The sequence below is a fragment of the Schistocerca cancellata genome, chromosome 2, assembly GCF_023864275.1.
Source record: "Schistocerca cancellata isolate TAMUIC-IGC-003103 chromosome 2, iqSchCanc2.1, whole genome shotgun sequence".
In the NCBI taxonomy this organism is placed as follows: Eukaryota; Metazoa; Arthropoda; class Insecta; order Orthoptera; family Acrididae; genus Schistocerca; species Schistocerca cancellata.
The window spans coordinates 837,578,248-837,599,140 of NC_064627.1; the positions used below are offsets into that span (position 1 = coordinate 837,578,248).

General features: G+C 41.3%; 1 protein-coding gene across 1 annotated transcript in view; it reads left to right on the forward strand.

Annotated features, from left to right (window-relative positions):
- Nucleotides 1-1,374: 1,374 nt before the first annotated feature.
- LOC126162750 (ATP-binding cassette sub-family C member 4-like) overlaps nucleotides 1,375-20,893 on the forward strand; it is a 229,314-nt gene continuing 209,795 nt past the window's right edge. The window contains exon 1 of the mRNA XM_049919432.1: nucleotides 1,375-1,667. Within this exon, the coding sequence (XP_049775389.1) occupies nucleotides 1,594-1,667 (74 nt within the window). The 5' untranslated portion in view covers nucleotides 1,375-1,593. The remainder of the gene's footprint in view (nucleotides 1,668-20,893) is intronic.

The window sequence follows — 20,893 nt, forward strand, 5'->3', positions numbered from 1 at the left end:
ACCCCTAGTCATTCAAGAGCACAGTAACTTCAAATTTCAGAGCAAAACCCATGGGAACTGAAAGCTTCTTAATGCAAGTACCATGTTCCCAATGACTTCCTTCCCCCCCGCCGAAGTATCAAAAGTCTTTGGTTTAGAGATGAATGAAAACAACTTGAAATTAACGATCCAATTTGAATTCCCAATGTATCCAGACACTTACTAGTGGATTTACTCCCTTTGTTCAACATACTGTAGCCTGATTAATATTACTTGGTAATTGACATTTAGTTGTCCACAGCTCGTGGTCGTGCGGTAGCGTTCTCGCTTCCCACTCCCGGGTTCGATTCCCGGCGGGGTCAGGGATTTTCTCTGCCTCGTGATGACTGGGTGTTGTGTGATGTCCTTAGGTTAGTTAGGTTTAAGTAGTTCTAAGTTCTAGGGGACTGATGACCATAGATGTTAAGTCCCATAGTGCTCAGAGCCATTTGAACCATTTTGGCATTTCACACGTTGGAGCTGCCTTCCTCCAAGAGCAACTGACGTCACGTCCAAACTGTTCGCTATTGACATGCTGCCGCCAGTGTTCTGTTCACATTCACTGTTTGGCAACTGTTGTGAGAAAAATGTTCAAATGTGTGTAAAGTCTATGGGAATTAACTGCTGAGGTCATCAGTCCCTAGTCTCACACACTATTAACCTAAGTTTAACTTCCGCTAAGGACAACACACACACACACACACACACACACACACACACACACACACACACACACACGCGCGCGCCCGAGGGAGGGCTCGAACCTCCGACAGCGAGAGCCGCACCAATGTTTTGGCTTGTGTTGCCGACTGTCAAATATTATTGCCAAAGATCGGATGTTATTGCCAACTTTCGAGTGCTATACACATGTTTTTCAAAGAAAAAAAGATAGTGATGAATTTGATTTTCACATTTTTATTCAATAATTTTACTCATTATTTTACACGATTTGGTGAAAGGTGGCCGCGGACCCTCTAGAAAGAGCCGGCGGACTCCTAAGGGGTCCGCGGACCACACGTTGGGAAGTCCTGTTATAAGCAAATCACTACAACAGGGCGATGCTGTAATCGCTGAGCGCGGTCGGTCGCGACGTTTGTAGGCTGTCGACCGATAAACTGGTGAATGTGTTGAGGTCTTAAAACGATGTGTAGTCAGTGACGCAGACCCCGAAACATTCTCGCAGCGCCAGTGCAGTGACGGCTCACGGCAGCACACGTGGGGAACGGTAGGGGGTGGTTTCCGGTTGCGGCGGCAGGGGGCGCAGCGGTCGGCGCGCTCGCAGCGAGAGCGGCGCGTCATTGGTCGGCCAGCGAGCAGCGTCGCCACGCTGCGCTCTGTTCAGTCCGGTGCGGTGCCGTGTCGCGTGCGAAGTCCAACCGAGTGGCGCGCGCGCGCAGTTACGCTCTTGCTTCTTTTCTAGGGGACGGTAAAACCTCGCAGCCGCGTATAAATAAAGCAGGCGGGCGCAGCCGGCGGCGCCAGATCGTGGGCCGCAGCGTAGCTCAGCGGAGATAAGGCCGGGACTGCCTCACGCGTGATGCCCGTGGCGTAGCCGGTGCACTCCAGCCGCCAGACATGGACGCCAAGACCTACAAGAGCAAGCCCAACCCCAAGAAGGGCGCCAATCCCTTCTCCAGGGCCGTTCTCTGGTAAGTACATCTTATTCTATTAAAGATACCCGCGTCTTTCGTGAAAGTGCATTTCACGGCCTAGCAGTACGTTGCGTTAGCACAGAGTTTGTTTTAATTTGTGTGAAACGGCGTGTACAGAGTAAAGCTGGGCAATTAAATGCTTCATCTGCGCGGCCACAGTGTCCGTAGTTGCTTTAAAATTCTTGACGGTATTTTTGTTCTGTTGTTGCAACTATAAAATGCGTGATTTTTTTCACCAGATGCGTTTCGCCTTATTAGGTAAAGCATAAGTGGTGGTGATTTTCGCTTTATTTCTCGCTTACACCGGGAAATGCCGTCTGCTAGCACTTCGTTGTTTTTCTGCGTTAGATACTAATAATTTTGGCCTACTTTTTAGTTCTGCAGCACTATGCACTTTTGTTTTTCACAAAACACTTTTATGCACACCAGTGTGTTCTGTTTGTTTTTGTGCTTCAACAATACATAAGAAGTGTTGTGAAAAACTAAAAATGAGACCAAAATTATCAGTGCCTAACGCAAAAAAAACGAAGTGCTAGCAGAAGGCATTTACCGATGTAAGCAATAAATCAGGCGAAAATCGCTACCATTGATGCTTTCCCCAAGAAAAGAGAAACGCATCTGGTGAAAAAATTCACGCATTTTGTAGTAGCAACGACGGAACAAAAATACCTTAAGGATAAGTTATGCAAATGTGAAAGTAGACCGCAGAGTGCTGGAAAATATTAAAGGTACATCACACGCAGAAATTAATTAGTGGTAAAGCAGTAGGACAAACATTAAACCTTTTTGATACTGTGAATAAGATCTCTCACTAGACTGTTTATTTTGTTTTAACCATTTATTGTGTAAGAGGCGTTTGTATATTAAAGAGCAACACTGCTGAGGGATCTGGGTAAGGAAATGACACCAGATGTAGTGGATTTCTGCTAGTGGCAATAAACTGATGGCCGAAGAAACGTGACCACCTAGAGCAGTGAAAGCATTTCTGAAAAAGAGGAATTTGTTAGAATCGAATATAAATTGAAGTATTAGGAAGTCATTTCTGAAGGTATTTGTTTAGAGTGTAGCTGTGTACGGAAATGGAACGTGGACGATGAATAGTTCAGACAAGGTGAGAACAGAAAATTTGGTACTTTGGAAGAATGCTTGAGATCAGATGGACAGATCATATAACTACTGAGGTGCCCAATCCAACTGGGGAGCAAAGCCTATGGCACAACTTGGTTGATAGGACACAGTCTGAGGCGTCAAGTAATTGTCGGTTTGGTATTGGAGGGAAGCGTGAGGGTAAAATTGTAGAACTAAATATGAATACAGTAAGCATGTTCAAAACGATGTAGATTGCAGTAGCTGTTCGGAGGTGAAAAGGCCTGTACGGGATAGATCAGTAGAGTCGCATCAAAAATCTTCGTCCTGCAGAAGCAATAAACAGTAGTAGAATGGCATGTCTTTGTGCGTAAGGCCCGTATTACACTGTAAAATAACTGTCTCAAACATCCTTTATGAAAGTTGATGCTTAATCTTGGATTTGTATGAATGGTGAAATGTCTGGCTGTGTAAAGCGGGCGTTAGTATAACGATATTTGAAATCTTTCGGTAATATTCTGGTATGTTTCAGGGCATCAGAAGACTTGTGAAACTTATGTGCTTTTATAGATTTAAACGGCAATTTTGGAATAAGTGTAGTCGTTGGGATAGCATTAGTTGTGGGAAGACAAAACATTAAAAATGAACCGAATGACGCGAAATAATAGTGAATTTGATACATTCTTGTACTGCTCAGTCACGATATAATGGCACTTGGCCGTTCTCGTAACAAGCGGTGACGTTACATTAAAAAAGTACAGAGGCGACTTAGGGAAAAGTCAATGCTTTCAGGTCAGTTATGCGTATACTATCAACACCGGTTACGCGTTAACTCACGACAAGCCGATCGTAGCGTCCTCACTCGCAGGTGCAATAACATTGTTGTCAACTAATATATACATTTCCATGCACATAATTACTAATAAGATTCTTTACAGAGCATTATAAAACATCGATGTGAACAATATTTGACGTAAAAATGGAATCTTTTCAAGCTTTTTGTTTCTACTGTTCTTTAAGAGATCAGGGCATAATGGACCATGGCAGTGGCCACCGTTATTATCTATGACGATGCTGTATAAAAATTGCCCAGTTAATAAATACGTCGACACAAATAAAATGGTATTTGTAATAAGATAATGAGTCCTTTACTCTTGCTAAGTCGGCATACAATGTCAGAAGCAGGTTAAGAAACTATATAACAATACCTCATTCATCCCCATGCGATTAGTGAGTTGAGAAAATGGGATATTGACTCAAGAAATAAGATAGCTGCGTGATCATCTCTCTAGCTCATTTGGAAGCTTTTGATTTGTGCTACATAGACACTTTCTGGACTCAGTGCTTGAGGTGAAAATGGTTCTTTCGTGATCTATTAGAGGTTTCAGGTGTGTGTGTGTGTGTGTGTGTTTTATTTTGCTTATGGACTGCCCAGCTTCCAGAGTTAACGGCAAGTAGTAACTTCTAAATTATAATACTAGGATCATAAACAGAGTTCCCAAATGTGCTATTGAGTACCTTGTTCCAAGGAATGGCTGAAGAAGTCGTTGCCACACGCTATCCGACACATGCGAGTCTAGAGAGCTTCGAAACACTGATGATTCAACCACTCGACGTCCAAAATAGGACTTGTTGCGAAAGACAGGTGAACCTATATTTACTTCTGACGGCCACCCGTATTCTTTTGTCACACACACATCATCACTTAAAGGCTTGTTAATACTCAGATTAAGCAGGTCGAAAAGCTCTCCACCTAGAAATTAACGCACACATCCTTCTCTGCAGAGATCAGTCGTGTGTTACTTCATGGGACGAGTTTATCGGCATACATTAGCAGCTACTAAATCTCTGGAGCAAGCGCAACAGTCAGTTATTGAAGCATGCCTCTCATAAGGAGAGGCAGAGTTTGTTAGACATAAGGCTAAGAAGGGTCAATGAACTTCTCCGTCATAATCTCAGCCTTGTTTCAAATAGTTCCCCTCGCTCTTTGAGACTAATGCAATTTGTTACTTATTGTAAAATTATTTCCTTTGAACAGTTGGCGACACAATGAATCTTTTCTCTGGTCCTAGTTCGTAAATTTTAGTTTTCCACAGATGTATATTCATCTGAAGTGTGTACCGGAATGGGAAACTGAGAACGGCTATAATGGCGAACTAAAGCCTTCAGCTGAACTGCGGTCTGTGATTGACCAGCACAATCTGCAGAGAACTCTTGAGAGAGGTTCTCGTGACAGGGCAAACCAAACGATCACGCTCCTAAAGTTGGGTTGATAAAAATCTGTTACTTTTTTAGATTATTGAAAATATTTTCAGTTCCCCTTTTTCAACCCTACGTGATTTCAGATTTATTCATAAATAACGTGTTTACTAATTGTAAACCTCTTACGGTATGGGAAAATGTTTCATAGCAAGTATGTACCGATTGTCATTACATTTCAATATTTGTTGCTGACGTTGCAATATCGGGGACTACTGCATAATAGGTATAAAACAAAGTTTAGAGCTGTATCTTGAATAAAATGTTTGACTGTCGAGATAGCAATGCGTGAAGCCTTTAGTAGTTATCGTAGCAGATTATTCAAATAATCTTTCTCAAAACCCAGAGCTAGTGTCCAGTCCCTAGCGAATGAGACAGGAACTGAAATTGAGGGTAGTAAAGCAAAACCTGAAATGCTTAACTACGTTTTCAAACGTACCTTTACAACGGAAAATCTAGGAAAGCTGCCCCAATTAAATCCCCTTACTGCTAAAAAATGGGTGAAATAAGCTTTAGTATCAGTGGTGTTGCGAAACAGCTAAAATCGTTAAAATTGAACGAATTTCCAGGGTCTGATGAATCCCTCTCAGAATCTGAAGTGAACCTGCGGCTGATTTAGTCCCTTTTCCAACTAAAATGTATCGTAGATCCCTCGAACAAAAACAGTGCCCAGTTCTTGGAAAAAAAAGATCACACCCATACACAAGAAGGGTAGAAGTGATTCACAAATATGCCGTCTAATATCCTCGATATCAATTTGTTGTAGACTCTAGAACATATTCAGAGTGCAAACATATTGAGGTATCTCGAACAGAATGACCCCCTCCACGCCAACCAGTATGGATTCAGAAAACATATGAAACCCAACTCGCACTTTTCTTACATGACGTGCTGAAAGTATTGGATCAAGGCAGTCAGGTTGATGCAGTAACTGATTTCCGAACATCCTGCAACTTAATACGACACCTACGCTTATTGTGAAAAGTACCATCATAAGGGATATCGAAAGAAATTTGTGACTGGATCGAGGAATTATTGTCAGCGAGGATGCAGCATGTTATGTTGGGTGGAGAGCCATCGTCAGACGTGGAAGTAACTTCTGCTGTTCACGTCGTATATTAATGATCTCGCTGACAATATTTACAACCACCTGAGACTCTTTGCAGATGACGCAGTTATCTGTAATGAAGTGCTGTCTGAAAGAAGTTGCATAAATATTGTCAGATCGTGAAAACATTTCAGTGTGTGTGCAAAAATATAAAATTGTGCCCCTCAAAAAAACAAAACGTAGTATCCTGTTACCATAATATCAATGAGTCATTATTGGAATCCACCATCACAAATACCTGGGTGTAATACTTTGTAGGGATAATTTTTTTTGGCTGGAATGATCGCATATGCTCAGTCGTGTAAAACAGGTTTCTTGGTCGACTAGAGGGGAAGTGCCATTAGAGATTGTTTACAAATCACTCGTGTGACCCATTCCAGAATGTTGCTCAAGTGTATGGGACCAGCACCAAATAGGAGTAGCAGAGGATACTGGACGTACAGAGAGAAGGCCAGCACGACTGGTCACAGGCTTGTTTGATCCTTGGGGAGTTTAACAGATTCTCAAGAAACTGAGCTGGTAGCCCCATGAAGTGAACTATTCCGAGGAAGCTTACTAACAAATTTCCAAGAATCGGCTTTAAATGGCTGTAGAAATATGCTACAACCCTCTACATACGGCTCACTTAGAGATCCTGAAGACAAGATTACAATAATTGCAACACGCACAAGGCATTCAGTCATTCTTCCCGCGCTCCATACGTAAATGGAACGGGAAGAAACCCTAATAACTGGTAGAATGGCACATATTCTCTACCGTGCATTTCTCGGTGGTTTGCGGACTGTCAATGTAGATCATAGTTCGGATCTTCTAAAGTGCACAGGTGAACGCCACGTAAGACGTTTTTGGAGAATTTACTGTTAATTACATCCGACAGAAGATTCTCTGTGGTTGACAATGTGCAAATTCTCTTAACGCCAATCTCAGTTCTTGTCCTTCGGTGCACTTCCGCGAATATTTAAATCGAGACCAGACACTAGACTCCTATTCATGAGGAGACCGGTCTAAATCCCAGCCCAACCATCCAGATGTAAGGTCATCTGCGATTTCCCTAATTCGCTTAAGGTAAATTGCGGAATGGTTCCTTTGAAAAGGCACTTCCAATTTCCTTCGCCATCATTGCCCAATTCGAGCTTGTGTTCCATCTGTTATCACCACGAGACGAGACGTTAAGGTTAAATCGTCTTTTCATTCCTTATGTCAGAGCAAGTGAGCGTCACTTGGTGCATAATTGACTCTGTTTGTGGTGTGTAGCATATCATTGGTATTTTAGAACGATAAATCACCAGACATTTGGCAGTGTTAAGACTAACTCATTTCGTAGCGCCCTGAACCTGGCTGAGCGTTAGGTAGGCCTTTGCACGTTTTTGGTCAGGAAAGTATGCCAGCTTAACTCTTTCAGGCTCTCTGGACACACTTGTGTCCATAAACTTTTACTGTGTCTGTTGCAACAGAAGTATTTTTCAAAAGGAAACCTGAGGTATACATTTGTGAATGTTAAATTTTTTCATCATGCGCAAGTGCTGCCAGCTGTTAAGCATTACTATGAAAATGTCAGCAAGTCAATGCGGCAGCTCGTGACCATCAGAATACACCGATGTGGTTTGTTCGCTATGTTCCATTGTATAATTGAATATTGTTGTTGCTATTTTGTATAGTAATTATTGCTCATTTTACTATTACACTAGAGAATATTTTGTAATTAGTTAATTTAGTTCATAAAATGAAGAAAAATTTACTAAATATGTTTTGGAAACATACACATTTTGTATAAATCTTGCTTCTAAAATCATTAAAAATCGTCTAAGAGCATTACCATACCAACACAAACTTTCCTTCCTCCAGGAAAAAAATCAGATGTGAAAGAATTACTTGTCACTATACCTTTCGCTGCCCTTTACACATCACAATCACCGTTGCTGCAGATTTCGTCTTGATAAGGCACGCGAGGTAACCGGAAGACAGGCGCGAACCACCTTCCCTGCGACCTTGCTCCAGAATGGCTGTGGGGGATTCCTCTATCGATCCGTGCTTGAGACCTTGTATCGAACGATGCTTTGCGTTTCCATTTCTGACTAGACCGTTTCTGCGTTGAAATGTTTGACGGAGTACTATCTGATCTTCGGGTGTGAAATGCATCCAATATTTGAATTAAGTATTTTTTGCTGTGTGAAACACAAAGCGTTGATACTTAAAAGTTGTTAGTATAAAGCGCCAAAACGTACATGCCAGTTCCTATAATTCTTGCACGTGTAAATATTTTGCGAGGTGTCTGGAAACTTTATAAGGATATTGTAATGCAACACTCATAAAGTGTAACGATTTCTCTGTTGCAACATCACAAAATCCACGGATATACAGACAATATCAGCAGAAAAAGCGAATATTGCATACGCTCGTATATTCATGATGTTTCGAAGAAATGAACAATAGTTTCGTTTACCAAAGCGAATGAGACTTTATTCACTAAAGTCTCACCTTTCAGCAATGGAAGTTTCCTGCATGAAGCTACGTATGAAATCCCTGCAATGCTAAAATTTCTGATAGAAAACCGCATTTGCCCATCAGAGCGTCCTGTAGAATTCACGTGCTGTTTGAGGTTTGAGATTAGCTTCAGCTCTTACCTTGAGTTCAGCGGAATCAAAAGTTCTTAAATTTCGTCACACAGCACAGTAAAAGCACCCTAATTTCCTTGGAACTGAAGTAAATGACGAAATTGAATAATAGATTCCAGATTTTAACGGATGGGATGTCCACATAAATAATTCATTCAGAACTGATACGCCTTCCGTTTCTTTGTTAACAAAACCTGAGTGAGACATATGAGTATCTAAATGATGTATTAGAAAGCATCGGAAACTCTTTGACTGTTCGAAGATGATGCGGTTGTCCGCAGGGAAGTAGCAACGCCAGAAGACCGTATCGATTTGTAGAATAACCTGTAGAGGATTGATGAATGGTGTAAGCTCTAGCAGCTGACATAAAGAAAACTGAGATACTGCGCACACATAGGAAAAGAAATCCACTACTGTACAACTACACTATTGAAGAAAAATTGCTGGAAACCGTATCTACCGCAAAATATCTACGAGTAACCATCCAGTGCGACTTCAAGTAGAAAGACCAAATAAAAAATAGGAGGGAAAGCAGATCCCAGACTGAGATTCATAGGAAGCATCTTAAGGAAATGTAATCCATCCACGAAAGAAGCGGCCAAGGCGCTTTCTTGACCAATTCTTGAGCACTGTTCATCATTGTGGGATCCTTACCATGGGATGGTACACAAAATCTAATGAAGGGAGGCGCGTTTCGTCACGGTATCGTTTAGTCGGCTCGATAGCGTTGCAGAGATTTGCAATGAAAACTCCTCTGGCAGTCGCTACACGCACTGTATGCATCAGGGAGAGGTTTACTATTGAAATTTCGAGAGAGTGGTTTCCAAGAAAATCGGACAACGTATTACTTCCTCCTACATACATCTCGCGAAATGACGACGATGAGAAAATTGGTGAAATTAGAGCCAATACAGAAGCTTACCGATACTCATTCTTCCCAAGCGCTATTAGTGCGTGGAAGAGGGAAAGGGGTGGGGGAGGGAGAATCAGTTCCTGGTGTCAGAAGTACCCTCTGCTACACGCCTTCGGATAGCTTGTTGTATGTTGATGTAGATGTCGTCCGTGTAAGGTAAATGTAGGAACGATACGGACCTGTCAAAATCATGTTTAGAGTAAGTATCGGATATGAGTATGCGGTAAATTATTTTCCTGCCATGAGTTCATCACAAATAACAGTACTACTGGAGTTCACCTTGTACACAGCATTTACTGAAGAGGAAGTTACATCGCAGCAGAAACGACTAGTCGGCCCATGCAAAAGAAAACGGTGCACTACCTTACTGTCATTCTTAGAAGACTTTTGCTAAAGTGTTGTTGAAATTATCAACAGTGGAGTTGAGAAATGTTTGTTTTTCTGCAGGAAAAAAATCTCGGGACAACAGTGCTTCAACGTTAACCCCGTTTGACAGACATCTGCTGCAAGAAGATTCGTTTTTCTGATTTACTCTCATAGTAAAATAAACTGGCAGTCTATAAATACCCCGCGAACAGTAGAAATTCCCGTAATGAAACTAAAAACATGTCTAGTTAGAATTGAAAATAATGTTCATAGTATGTTTAGATATGTCCACTGGAAATAATTACATGACGTAATATAAATGAATGACGAAATTGTTCACAGGTTAATTGTCCACACAAATTTTGGCGAATGAGAAGAAAATATTAATCTTCCAACAGCAATGAGAAAATCTTTTGACAGAAGCTTCCAGTACGTTCTTGGTAGTTAGTATAATCCTCTTGGGTTGCATGCTTTTGTTGCGTCATCGTCTGTCAAACTTAACAACTTATCGTCTATTATACTGCCTATCACAATGTCTAGCGTTGGAGTCTAGGTAATTTTTGATCGATCACTGTGTTTCCCAGAATTCGATAGCTCCATGGGTGAATTCCGTAAACTCCTATGCTGAAAAGTTGCTGAAATAATTGTTCGAAGCCTTATCACGTTCAGAGCCATCCATCGTAGTACCGCTACATCTAAATCACTCTAAAGCACATGAAATTGTATTTAATACTACTGTTAGTCACTTTCGTGTTCATTTTGCGATTTTCTGTGTATCCTTTGTGCTGCCCACGTAGTCGTTACATAAAATATTCGATGGTGTCAGCAGAATCGCTGTAGTATGTACGTGTTCCTGAAGAGATTTTACGACTAATGCCTAGTGTTTCTTCAAGAGTGTCTTGAAATTTGCGTGGCATCCCCACTGCTGTTCGCCTCTAATTTTATGATTTAACATTCCTTCGTTACTTCATGATACAGCTCCCTAGTATTTGATTATAATTTGAAAACAGGCAATGTGTGTCTCCTAAATCTCAAGTAAACATTAACACTCACTCCTTTTTAAATATTATATTTATACTGAATTAGACATTTGCTCCTAAGATGCTTAATCAACGAAACACGTCAAATGCTGAACACGTGTTGTTTGCTAGTGGATACTTTGTTTTGTTTATGCTCACTATTTCGTATTTATCCACATCAAATGCGTTATATCTAAATTTGTAATCCATTATCTACTTCACGGCTGTGACGATGGGTACTTCCGTTAACAACTATCATTACTTGCACATTTTGCTACATTCGTGAATGGTGCGCGGAAAAAAAAAAATACCAGTAAGGTACTCTAATTTCTGTGATGCTTCATGATCATTTCGTGAAATACATGTAAGAAGAGAGTAAGATGTTGCTTAACTCTTCTTAGAAAGTATGGTCTTGCAATTTTAATAGTAAATCTCTCGTTGTTGTACAACGCCCGTCTTGTGGAGGTTACCATGGAATTTGGCAAACTTTTCAGTGAAGCTGTCACTAAACAAACCCATTGCGAAACGAGCCTCTTTTGTTTTGGTCTCTCACCTTCACAAACTGACCCTCTAAGGGTTCCAGACTGACGAGCAGGATTTGATCGAACGAGGATTTTGGAAACTCCTCCTTTCGTGGGTGAATTAAATTTTCTGAAGGTTCTTGCAACGAACTGTTCTAACATCTGCTTTCCCAACAGCTAGCTTCACTTAGTCGTTCCACGTCTCTCCGGAGCTTCTGACTGTATCTGCGTATCGTGAACAGTGAAAGCAGTCCAACAAGTACCGCGGACGTACTCTTCTTGTGGAATCGCACCTAACATTAGATTCTTACGCTAACCGTGCGGATAGGAACAAGTTTTAACACCCAGCATTTTGCAAAATTCTGATCTCCTTGGAAGTTATATATTCAGGTGCTGCCTAGCAACTGGTTAGGCTTTAGTTGCTGATATTAACAAATAATACTTAGAACATATTTTACATTTGCTTTTTATGATCTCCCATGGAGTATCCGTAGGAGAAAGAGGTACGAACTCAACGGAAGGTATGATGATGGAGAGGTGTGCAACGTCGGCATCAGTTGACCCCAAAACATTGTCCACCCTAAGTTTTATTTCCTTGCTCCGTTTCCTCCTATCTCTGTTCCTCTTCACGTTATCGTACTAACGCCTCGATTTGGTTCAGTAACAGTGAATGCACCAGGAAATTTCCCACACAGTAGGGTCAACAACTACCACTGTTGTTTTGCAGTGCTGGTCGACGCTAGCGGTTTTACGGCCAAAGCTCGGACATCGGGCAAACCGCGAGTCCGCTTACTAATTGTCGATGACGAAACTACAGATACCGGGAAGTCCTAATGCGTTTCGGTCACCATACCACCTAGCTACAAGCTTCTTGCCGTACGAAGTCAGAGCAGTCTTAGGAAGTAAATCTCTGTGATCAGGGTAATACCAATTAATCCTCGGTCTTAGAAAAATATATTCATGTGTGACGTAGAAACATTGAAAAGGTATATGCAGTAATGCATGCTTGAGGGGAACAATCTACGGAAGTAAATTGTTGCTTTGCCCATAAATAAGCGGAAAGAGTCATTACCGTAAGGTTATATTAGGTTGGTGCATAAGTTCAACGCGTTTTTGTTTTGCGTGTTGGTAGTCCGATTGGTAAGGGCTTATTTGTCATTTTTATTTATATTTGACTGTTACCATATGAGTTTGCATATTGCCATTTTGAGATAATGAGTGGAGCTATGGCCGCTATAAAGCGGAGTGCCAAGTGGAGAAGTTATTCTTCTGTTTCCGTTCAATAAAGGGGTGACAGCAGCGGAGGCGGCCAGAAACATTTGTGCCGTGTGTGGGGGTAATGCCACTGGAGAGAGCAAAACAAGCAAATGGTTTTAGGGAGGTTTGTTTTGATGCTAATGACGCTCCACGTTCAGTAAGACCTTGGGGTTTTGAATAAATCAGTGTACTCGAGAATTGGCAAGTGTGAAAAACTGTGATCATTTCACTATCGTGCGACATTTGCATGCAATGAGGAAGGTTCGAAAAAATCGAGTGTATGGGTACCGCACGCTCTAAACCAAAATCACAAAAATCAGCGCATCTCTGCTTGCTCGTCATTAATTGGCTCGTGAACAACTCCGAACATTCCTATCCTGTATCGTTACTGGTGACGGGAAATGGTGTCTTCATGCTAACATAAGGAAAAGAAAAGAAAAGAAAGGAACGCTTGAGCCCAAAAAAATCAGCGACGCCCCGTATAAGGACCTGGGCGCATCTATAAAAGATGATATGCATCTGGTGGAACAGCGACGGTGTGGCGTACTATGAATTGCATCACCGATGACATTTGTCAACCTTTAATCCCTTGCCTGTTAACGTGCCTTTTATAGTGTTGTCCTTTTTAGTTGCTGTTTTAACATTGTGCCTCTTACTTCAAGTGACGCTACTCCACGATAAAACCCGCCCGCATTCTCCTAGGCCGACAAAAAGCACTGCAGGAGTTGGGTTGGGAATTCATTCCACACCCACATTATTCACCTTGCGCCCTCAGATTTTCTCCTCTTCCTTCTTGAAGAAACTTCCCTTCCGCATGAAAATGAAAATGCGCTCCAAACATGGCTCGATGGATTTTTCGCCTCAAAAGTACGAGATTTCTACACTCGTGGAGTCGAGAAGTTACCCAGCGTTGGCAAATTGTTGCAAATAGTGAAGGAGAATATATTATTGATGACTGAAGTCTCTGTTGTGTGTATCTGTTTATGAAACTTACAGAAAAAGGTTACTAGCTTAGACACCAACCTAATACTTTTGACGATAAATCACTGGAAACAGGAATAATCGAGAATATATATAGGAGTATCCAACCATATGACTTAATTAGGAACGACCACGTAAAATAAGATATAGGAATTAGTCAACGTCAAGTTGACTAAGTCTTCAGTTTTTTGTGTCACAAAGCTGCATAATTGTAAGTAGATGTAACTGATTCATAAAGAGGCTCAACAAAAACTAGTTAGATCAATCCTGGAGTATCGCTTTTCAGTTCGGACCTGTTGCCAGGTAGGTCTAATGCGGGAATAGAGAAGATCCGAAGAGCAGCAGCGCGTTTTGTCTCGGGTTCGTTAAAGAAGGGCGAGTTAGTTACGGAGATGCTCATCATTGCAATAGCAGACATTACAAGAGAAGCACAGTGTATCATGGATAGGTTAACTATTAAAATAACGATATCGAATGTTAGAAATAGGAATTACAGTACTTCCTCCCACATAAATACAACGAAATCCTAACAGAAAAATTGGAAATTAGAGCGCGTACGGAGGCTTAATGACAGTCGTTCTTCCCAAGTTTGGTGAAAGGAACGGAATAACTGAGAAATAGTATCGGACGTGCGGCGCTTCACATGCCGTAAGCTGACTCGGAGTGAAGTGACAGGTTCAGCACCAACATTGCTAGCAGCTGCTTCATTCTCAATTAAGAGAAGATAAATGATCATTTTTCCAAAATGAATACTTTGGCTGAGATCAGAGGATAATTCACGACTATAAAACGCTCTAATTTTACTATATTTCATTTAGTTTCACAAGCAGCTAGCGAACAAAGTTCTCCATGGCTCACGTGTGATTTTTCAATTAGCTTTTTAGCAAAACAAAATCATGAAACAACTTCATCGTGCAAGGACTGATACTGTGACATTCTGTGCAATACGATTAATGGAGATTATACTCTCGGATTAGAAAACAATTTTGCAATGCTGTATTTGAGAGGAAATAATGCACCGTCCTCTCATAAAATCTTTCAAGCAGATTTTTTTATTTAGTTAACAAAAATTTACGCATTGTTTCTGTTTATCTTAAATTTATCTTCTACAAAATATGACTTACGTTAGTCCTTTTTGGCGTAGGTTTTCGATAAGCGCTGTTGTGTTAATAATTATGCATTCGTATGCATAGCTGTGGATTCGAGACCACTGTGAAAACGTTCGGTAACGGCGCTAATTTTGTCAGCTCTGATGCCACGCGCGAGGAAAATGCTGAACGGTGCATCCCAGCTAATGACCGGTGTGGAGGATGGGGGAGCGGAGGGGAAGAGGAGAGGAGAAGAATGTTACGGTGTCCAGTAAGCGGTATGCGAGAGCTGATCTGGCTCCGAACAAGATGTTCTCCCAGTCCCTACTGGGCGGCAACAAGGAACGTCCGCAGCGGGGATTCGTGCCAAATTACTGCACTACACGGATCGATATTGCGGTTGTTACGATCGCTTCTCTTGTCGGTACTGTGGCTTCGGACTAGTGTGTAACAGGGCACCAGTTGCTGGTGATCTCACATTTTCCTCCCCGAGGCTTGTGGGTTCAGAAGCGGAAGACTTGGACAGTATTATCATTGTCGTATTGCCTCAGCGCTGAAGTTTTGTGCGTTACAACGTACACTCCTACTCGACACATTTGATACCTGCAATGAACCTACCACCATTCCAAAGATCACGATCACCGCTCTTTCATTGACCATACTCTTACAGACTTGGTGTTGGTAAATACAGAAGCCAATAAAGTCTCCGAGAGAATCCTAATTCAGAACATATAAATTTATTTCCGTTATGAATGAACGAGCACTTAGTCTCCCTTCATACTCCAATCTGACCTAATGCTGTGTCTCAACCGTCATTTTTCATTCGTTCCACCTTGCATCTCTGGAGAAAGGGTTGTCTTGAAATTTTTTATGGCACAAGACACTATTGTAAAATACATATGATCCTGTTACAAAGTTTCTCAAATTTGCATCTGACTTATATTTCTCTTTTTTTTTTTTTTTTTTTTTTAAAGGGCTTCAGATAGCCGTGCACCTTTCTCACTTGGACTGTATGCAACTAGCTTGGTTCTTTGCTGGGCATCGTTTATCACTGCTCAGTCATTTGTCATAAGAGCTCATCGGGTGAATAGAACTACCTTACTACCACCAAACGCTCAGTTAATTTCAGTTTTACTTATACTGCACTTCGGATTCCTCTGTACTGTTCCATATGTACTCTGTACCTTCCAGGCGCGGAATTTAATTTTATTTTCTAAATATTTCATTTTCTCATTCTACTCTTTGTTCAGAGAGTTGCGCCTGTAAAATTGGGCAAATGATATAAAAAAGAAAACAATGTAGAAAGTACATTTAGCCCAAATCGACACAATATTTTCCTGGCAACGTTTATAAATCTACTGAAAACTGTCAGCGAATGTTTATTTTGGAATCAATTGAAACAATGACTCACGTCATTAACTTTCTGACGAAATGCGACGTTGATATTCGTTAGGGCGTCCATGATCGTTGACAATCTAATATAGAAGTAGCTGGTAACATCCTTTATGATAACTTGCATAAAATGTTACTAACAATAACAAAACAACAAAACGAACAGAGCCACCGCAAATAAATAATTGGAAAACGCGCGGAAACTATAGGAGGAACAATAACTCAAGAACTTCACGTAAAAAAAAAAATCAATACAAGACTTTGTAACGCGGAGTTAATATAAGGATTTTTGATTTCCCGATTGGAATATGACTAAAGTAATGGTTAGTAAGTTCCCTGAATCCATTATGCAGAAAATGAAAACCACATGCAGGAAAAAAAACAATCTTTTCAAGCAAGTTACCTCCAAAGTTGGATTCACACATTTCCTCAATACTGACGTAATATTCATTGCAGAAAAAAGGTCACTACTCAGCAAGAGGATGAAACACATTTGAACTTCGCTGGACGAAAAGAACCGAGGTAGGTTCATCACCAGTGTCACTCAGATTTCCACCGTCACTCATCACAAGCAAATTGACAGAAAAGCAACCTGCCACAAAATCAGTTTCAGAGAATGAGATGCTAAAACCACTCTGCGCACACAAGAAAAGAGAAGACGCTGTAAGACTGTATTAAATACATCTAACGCAACAGTTGTAAAAGTTGACAAGAGCAATACGACCGTATGAACTGAACAAAATACAGAGGAGAAAACTTTAGACTTCTTACATGCTAACAATAATATAGAAATACCTAAGCACCCAACAGCCAGAACCCAACAGGTAATTAAATGCATTTCGAATAACATGAGTGTTCTAATTACCACTCAAGAAGCAATGAAACCTCAAGCATTTTCCCTCAGGCGAGAACCAAAAGTCCACAAAATGAAATCCCCATCAGAGCTGTAATGAAGTAATAACAATCCAACATTGACTCCAAAAAAAGCTTTATTGGCGATTATGGGTATTAGTACGTGATCGAAGGCCTAACTTTTGGTCTTCCATTACTGGAGACAATGTCAGGCCTCAACGACTAAGGAAGCAGTTGCAGTGTTAAACCACATCAACACACCGAAGTGTTCATATGTGTCGTCGCAACGGTAGTTTCCTAACGTCATCAGTCAGCTGTCAAAAATCACGGAGTTGCGCCAACGTATTATGGAACTTGTAAAGGGGAAGCTTTATTTAACCCTGAGGCTCTCAACTAGTCTTAATTTCAAGCCTTCTTTTCTGTTGAAATTTTGTGCTTCTGAATTTCTATGGCCTCTGTTGACATTCCAATACAGCAAGAACTTGCTAAAACCACAGCGTCAGAGAGACTTCGGTGTATAAAATCCCTTGGACTTCCTGTCCAATGTTCATAGAAACCACAAAAGAGGCACTAACACCCACCTTAAGGAACACGAGCAGTTGTCCCCGGGGCAACACAGATAAAGCAGCAGAAGCAGATCGTGCAATTCCGTTTCCCTGACAGTATGATTTTAGCACTATCTAACCACCACTACGCTAGCACGTACAGAGGGCCATCAGAATTCAAATGCACAAAAGCAATTTCAATGGAAAAGGAGGGGGGATTGAAATTAGACAAGTTGTGTGCTTTAGTACTAAATAGAAGAAACAGCGCCAACTCTTCTCCACTATAAAGTCCACAATACATGTCGACGCGACTCCATCTTGGACAGCGGTCTGATGGCGTGAGGAACCAAGCGTTATGGGGACACATATAAAAAAATTCGGCTTTCTGAGCTTGTTTGAGAAGGCAACTGCTTTCTGTGTCGTTGAAGCCTTTGACGAAAAGTGCGGACCTGTACCAAGGCCTATTGTCGATATAACAAATATCATAACGCAAATACCGGTCATGAAAGCCTGCAGTTCATGATTAACAAAAAGCTGCACCAAATTCTTAATAAAACTCTTTCGGTAACTACAGAACACTTAGAAATAAGAGTTAACGCAACATGTCCAAAACATAAAATTTCCAGGTACAGTCACACTTGGTCATCTGACATGCAAACGCTATATTCCATTGTACTTGTACGTCCTGCATTGCAAGTAAATACCAACCTATAAAAACACAGATACCTTCCACACACGTAAATGAACTAACGGACGTACCAGAATTCGCATCCACAGTTAATTCAAATTCAACAATTAACTCTACGAGCAGATGTGTAGATGATACCAAAATTTTAATCAGTGGCACAAAAGATGATATACGTGAGTTAAACTAATTGTCAGATTCCAAGACGATATCAAGTTCTCAATTAAGCACCAAGTAGATAACAGACTAAACTTTCTAGACCTGAATACAAGATTGGTGATTAATACACAAAATTCGAAATTTATTGTGATCGTACCACAACGCACCTCTTATCACAAGGTAGTACAAAAAACAGCAGCATTTAGGTATATCGTCAAGAGCCCTGTCCAGCTACCACTCTCTTAAGTTAAAGACAAGCAAGAAACGAAAGTAATAAAACAAAACAGGTATTACAAATGGCTATAGCGGCTCCACAGTTGATACACTGAAACTCTTAGTAATGGCGAAATAATCACAGCACAAAAAGCGTACAATAAGATCTTCCATACATTCATCCGTGGGTAACATTCAATATTAGATGATACCCAATGTCTTTAAACTCCACGATACAAACATCTTTTACCTCTGACAAAAAGACTGGGCATAAATTGCCTCATAGCAACAATATAAACTCACTGCACTGGTAATATTAGTTTATCTGTAAACCTCTGCTGTCGTCCATTAGAGGCCTTTGCAGTGCGGGATGTACAGGTACAATGGAATATAGGCCTTTACCGGCCGCTACGCCAGTAGAAATGGTGAAGTGTGTGTGTGTGTGTGTGTGTGTGTGTGTGTGTGTGTGTGTGTGTGTGTGTGTGAAGCTGCGTTTTCGTAGTGAAGCGTTAGATGGATCGCTGATCGGTAATCAACCGCTAATATATTGCGATTGATTGAGAAGTTAGGACGAACACTTATTCGTGAAGATGGTATTGGTGTAGAAGATGAATAATTCGTGTTTTCTGGTATTTATTGTGCTATAAAAAATATTACCTCCGGTTAGGAATTGATAATGTAACACTAACACACAACTATGATGCTATTACTACATTGACGGACACCTAACTGCAGTCGGTAGCTATACGGAAAGTTAAAGATGGAAGCACTGAAAGTGAATGTCAACATTTTCTGATAAGAAGTGTAAAGTCGAAAGTGTCATCACGGTGTTTGATGACATCACACTAGGGAACATATACGTTGATTACCACATCAGAGATTAGAACACACATGGATACGCTCCTGAAAATATACCCTAAACTAAAGACTAAAAGCAATATTAAAAGCGTACTTTCCTATGTGGCAAAGAAAAGTAAAGGTATTGTATTGCACTGTATATTAACAGGGGCCTAGAAACGACGGAGACACTCCGTCCCCGTCGCAGCCGCAGTGGTCTACAACCCCACGACGACCACCCCAGTCCACTTCACCCCTCCACCGCCCCACCACACCGAACCACTCTTTCAGGGTTGTTGTGCGGTTCGGCCCCAGGTGGACACCCCGCCCCCCCCCCCCCCCCCTCTCCAGGGAACGTCTCACACCAGAGGAGTGTAACCCCTATGTTTGCGTGGTAGAGTAATGGTGGTGTACGCGTAGGTGAAGAGCTTGTTTGAGCAACAATCGCCGACATTGTGTAGCTGAGGCGGAATAAGAGGAACCAGCCTGCATTCGCCAAGGAAGATGGAAAACCACCTAAAAACCATCCACAGACTGGCCGGCTCACCGGACCTCGACAAAAGTCCGCCGGGCGGATTCGTGCCGGGGACCAGGCGCTCCTTCCCAATCCGGTAAGTCGTGCGTTAGACCGTACGGCTAACCGGGCGGGCACAGTAGAGGTAGCACAGTTTTTAAAGGAAATTTATAACTAATTTGAAAAATGAGTTAAATATAACATCATGCCGCATAACCATGCTCCAAGCACGAAAAGAAAAGGACGAAGAAGAAGTGAGTATTCAAACAGATCAAACATATGTTGAAGTCAATGTGCATATCGCGACATATAAGATCCAAATGGGTTCTGTATGGAACTGTGACTAGCTTCGGTTCAGCTATGTGATTTCTTCCGAAAGCATACTATCCCTGAAAGGGGAGAGAATCACTGTCTGGACATGGCAAATCTGTTAAGTAAGACACACAGTTACACGATGGATGTCGTTATATCAATGGATGTACAATTGGCTTTTTTCTAAGAACCAAATGGAGAGTTTAGATCCCGTGTGTCAAGGGAAAGAGAAGGGAATAGAAAAAACGTGCCCTCCAGATTTCTTCATACATGCTAATGTGAGCGGAAATACGACGAAAGACCATTTTAAGACTTTGTTTTCAATTCTCAATCGACATTTGCCGACCAAGTTACTAGTACTTCGTGACTCCTGGTCTGGACATACGAAAGAAAAAGTACCGCTGGAAGGCTCTGGAGGAAAAACTGTTTTAAAAATCATTTCGTCTATAAGGAGAAAATATGCACAACCACTGGGCACAACCTCCAGGCAACTTAAAGTAT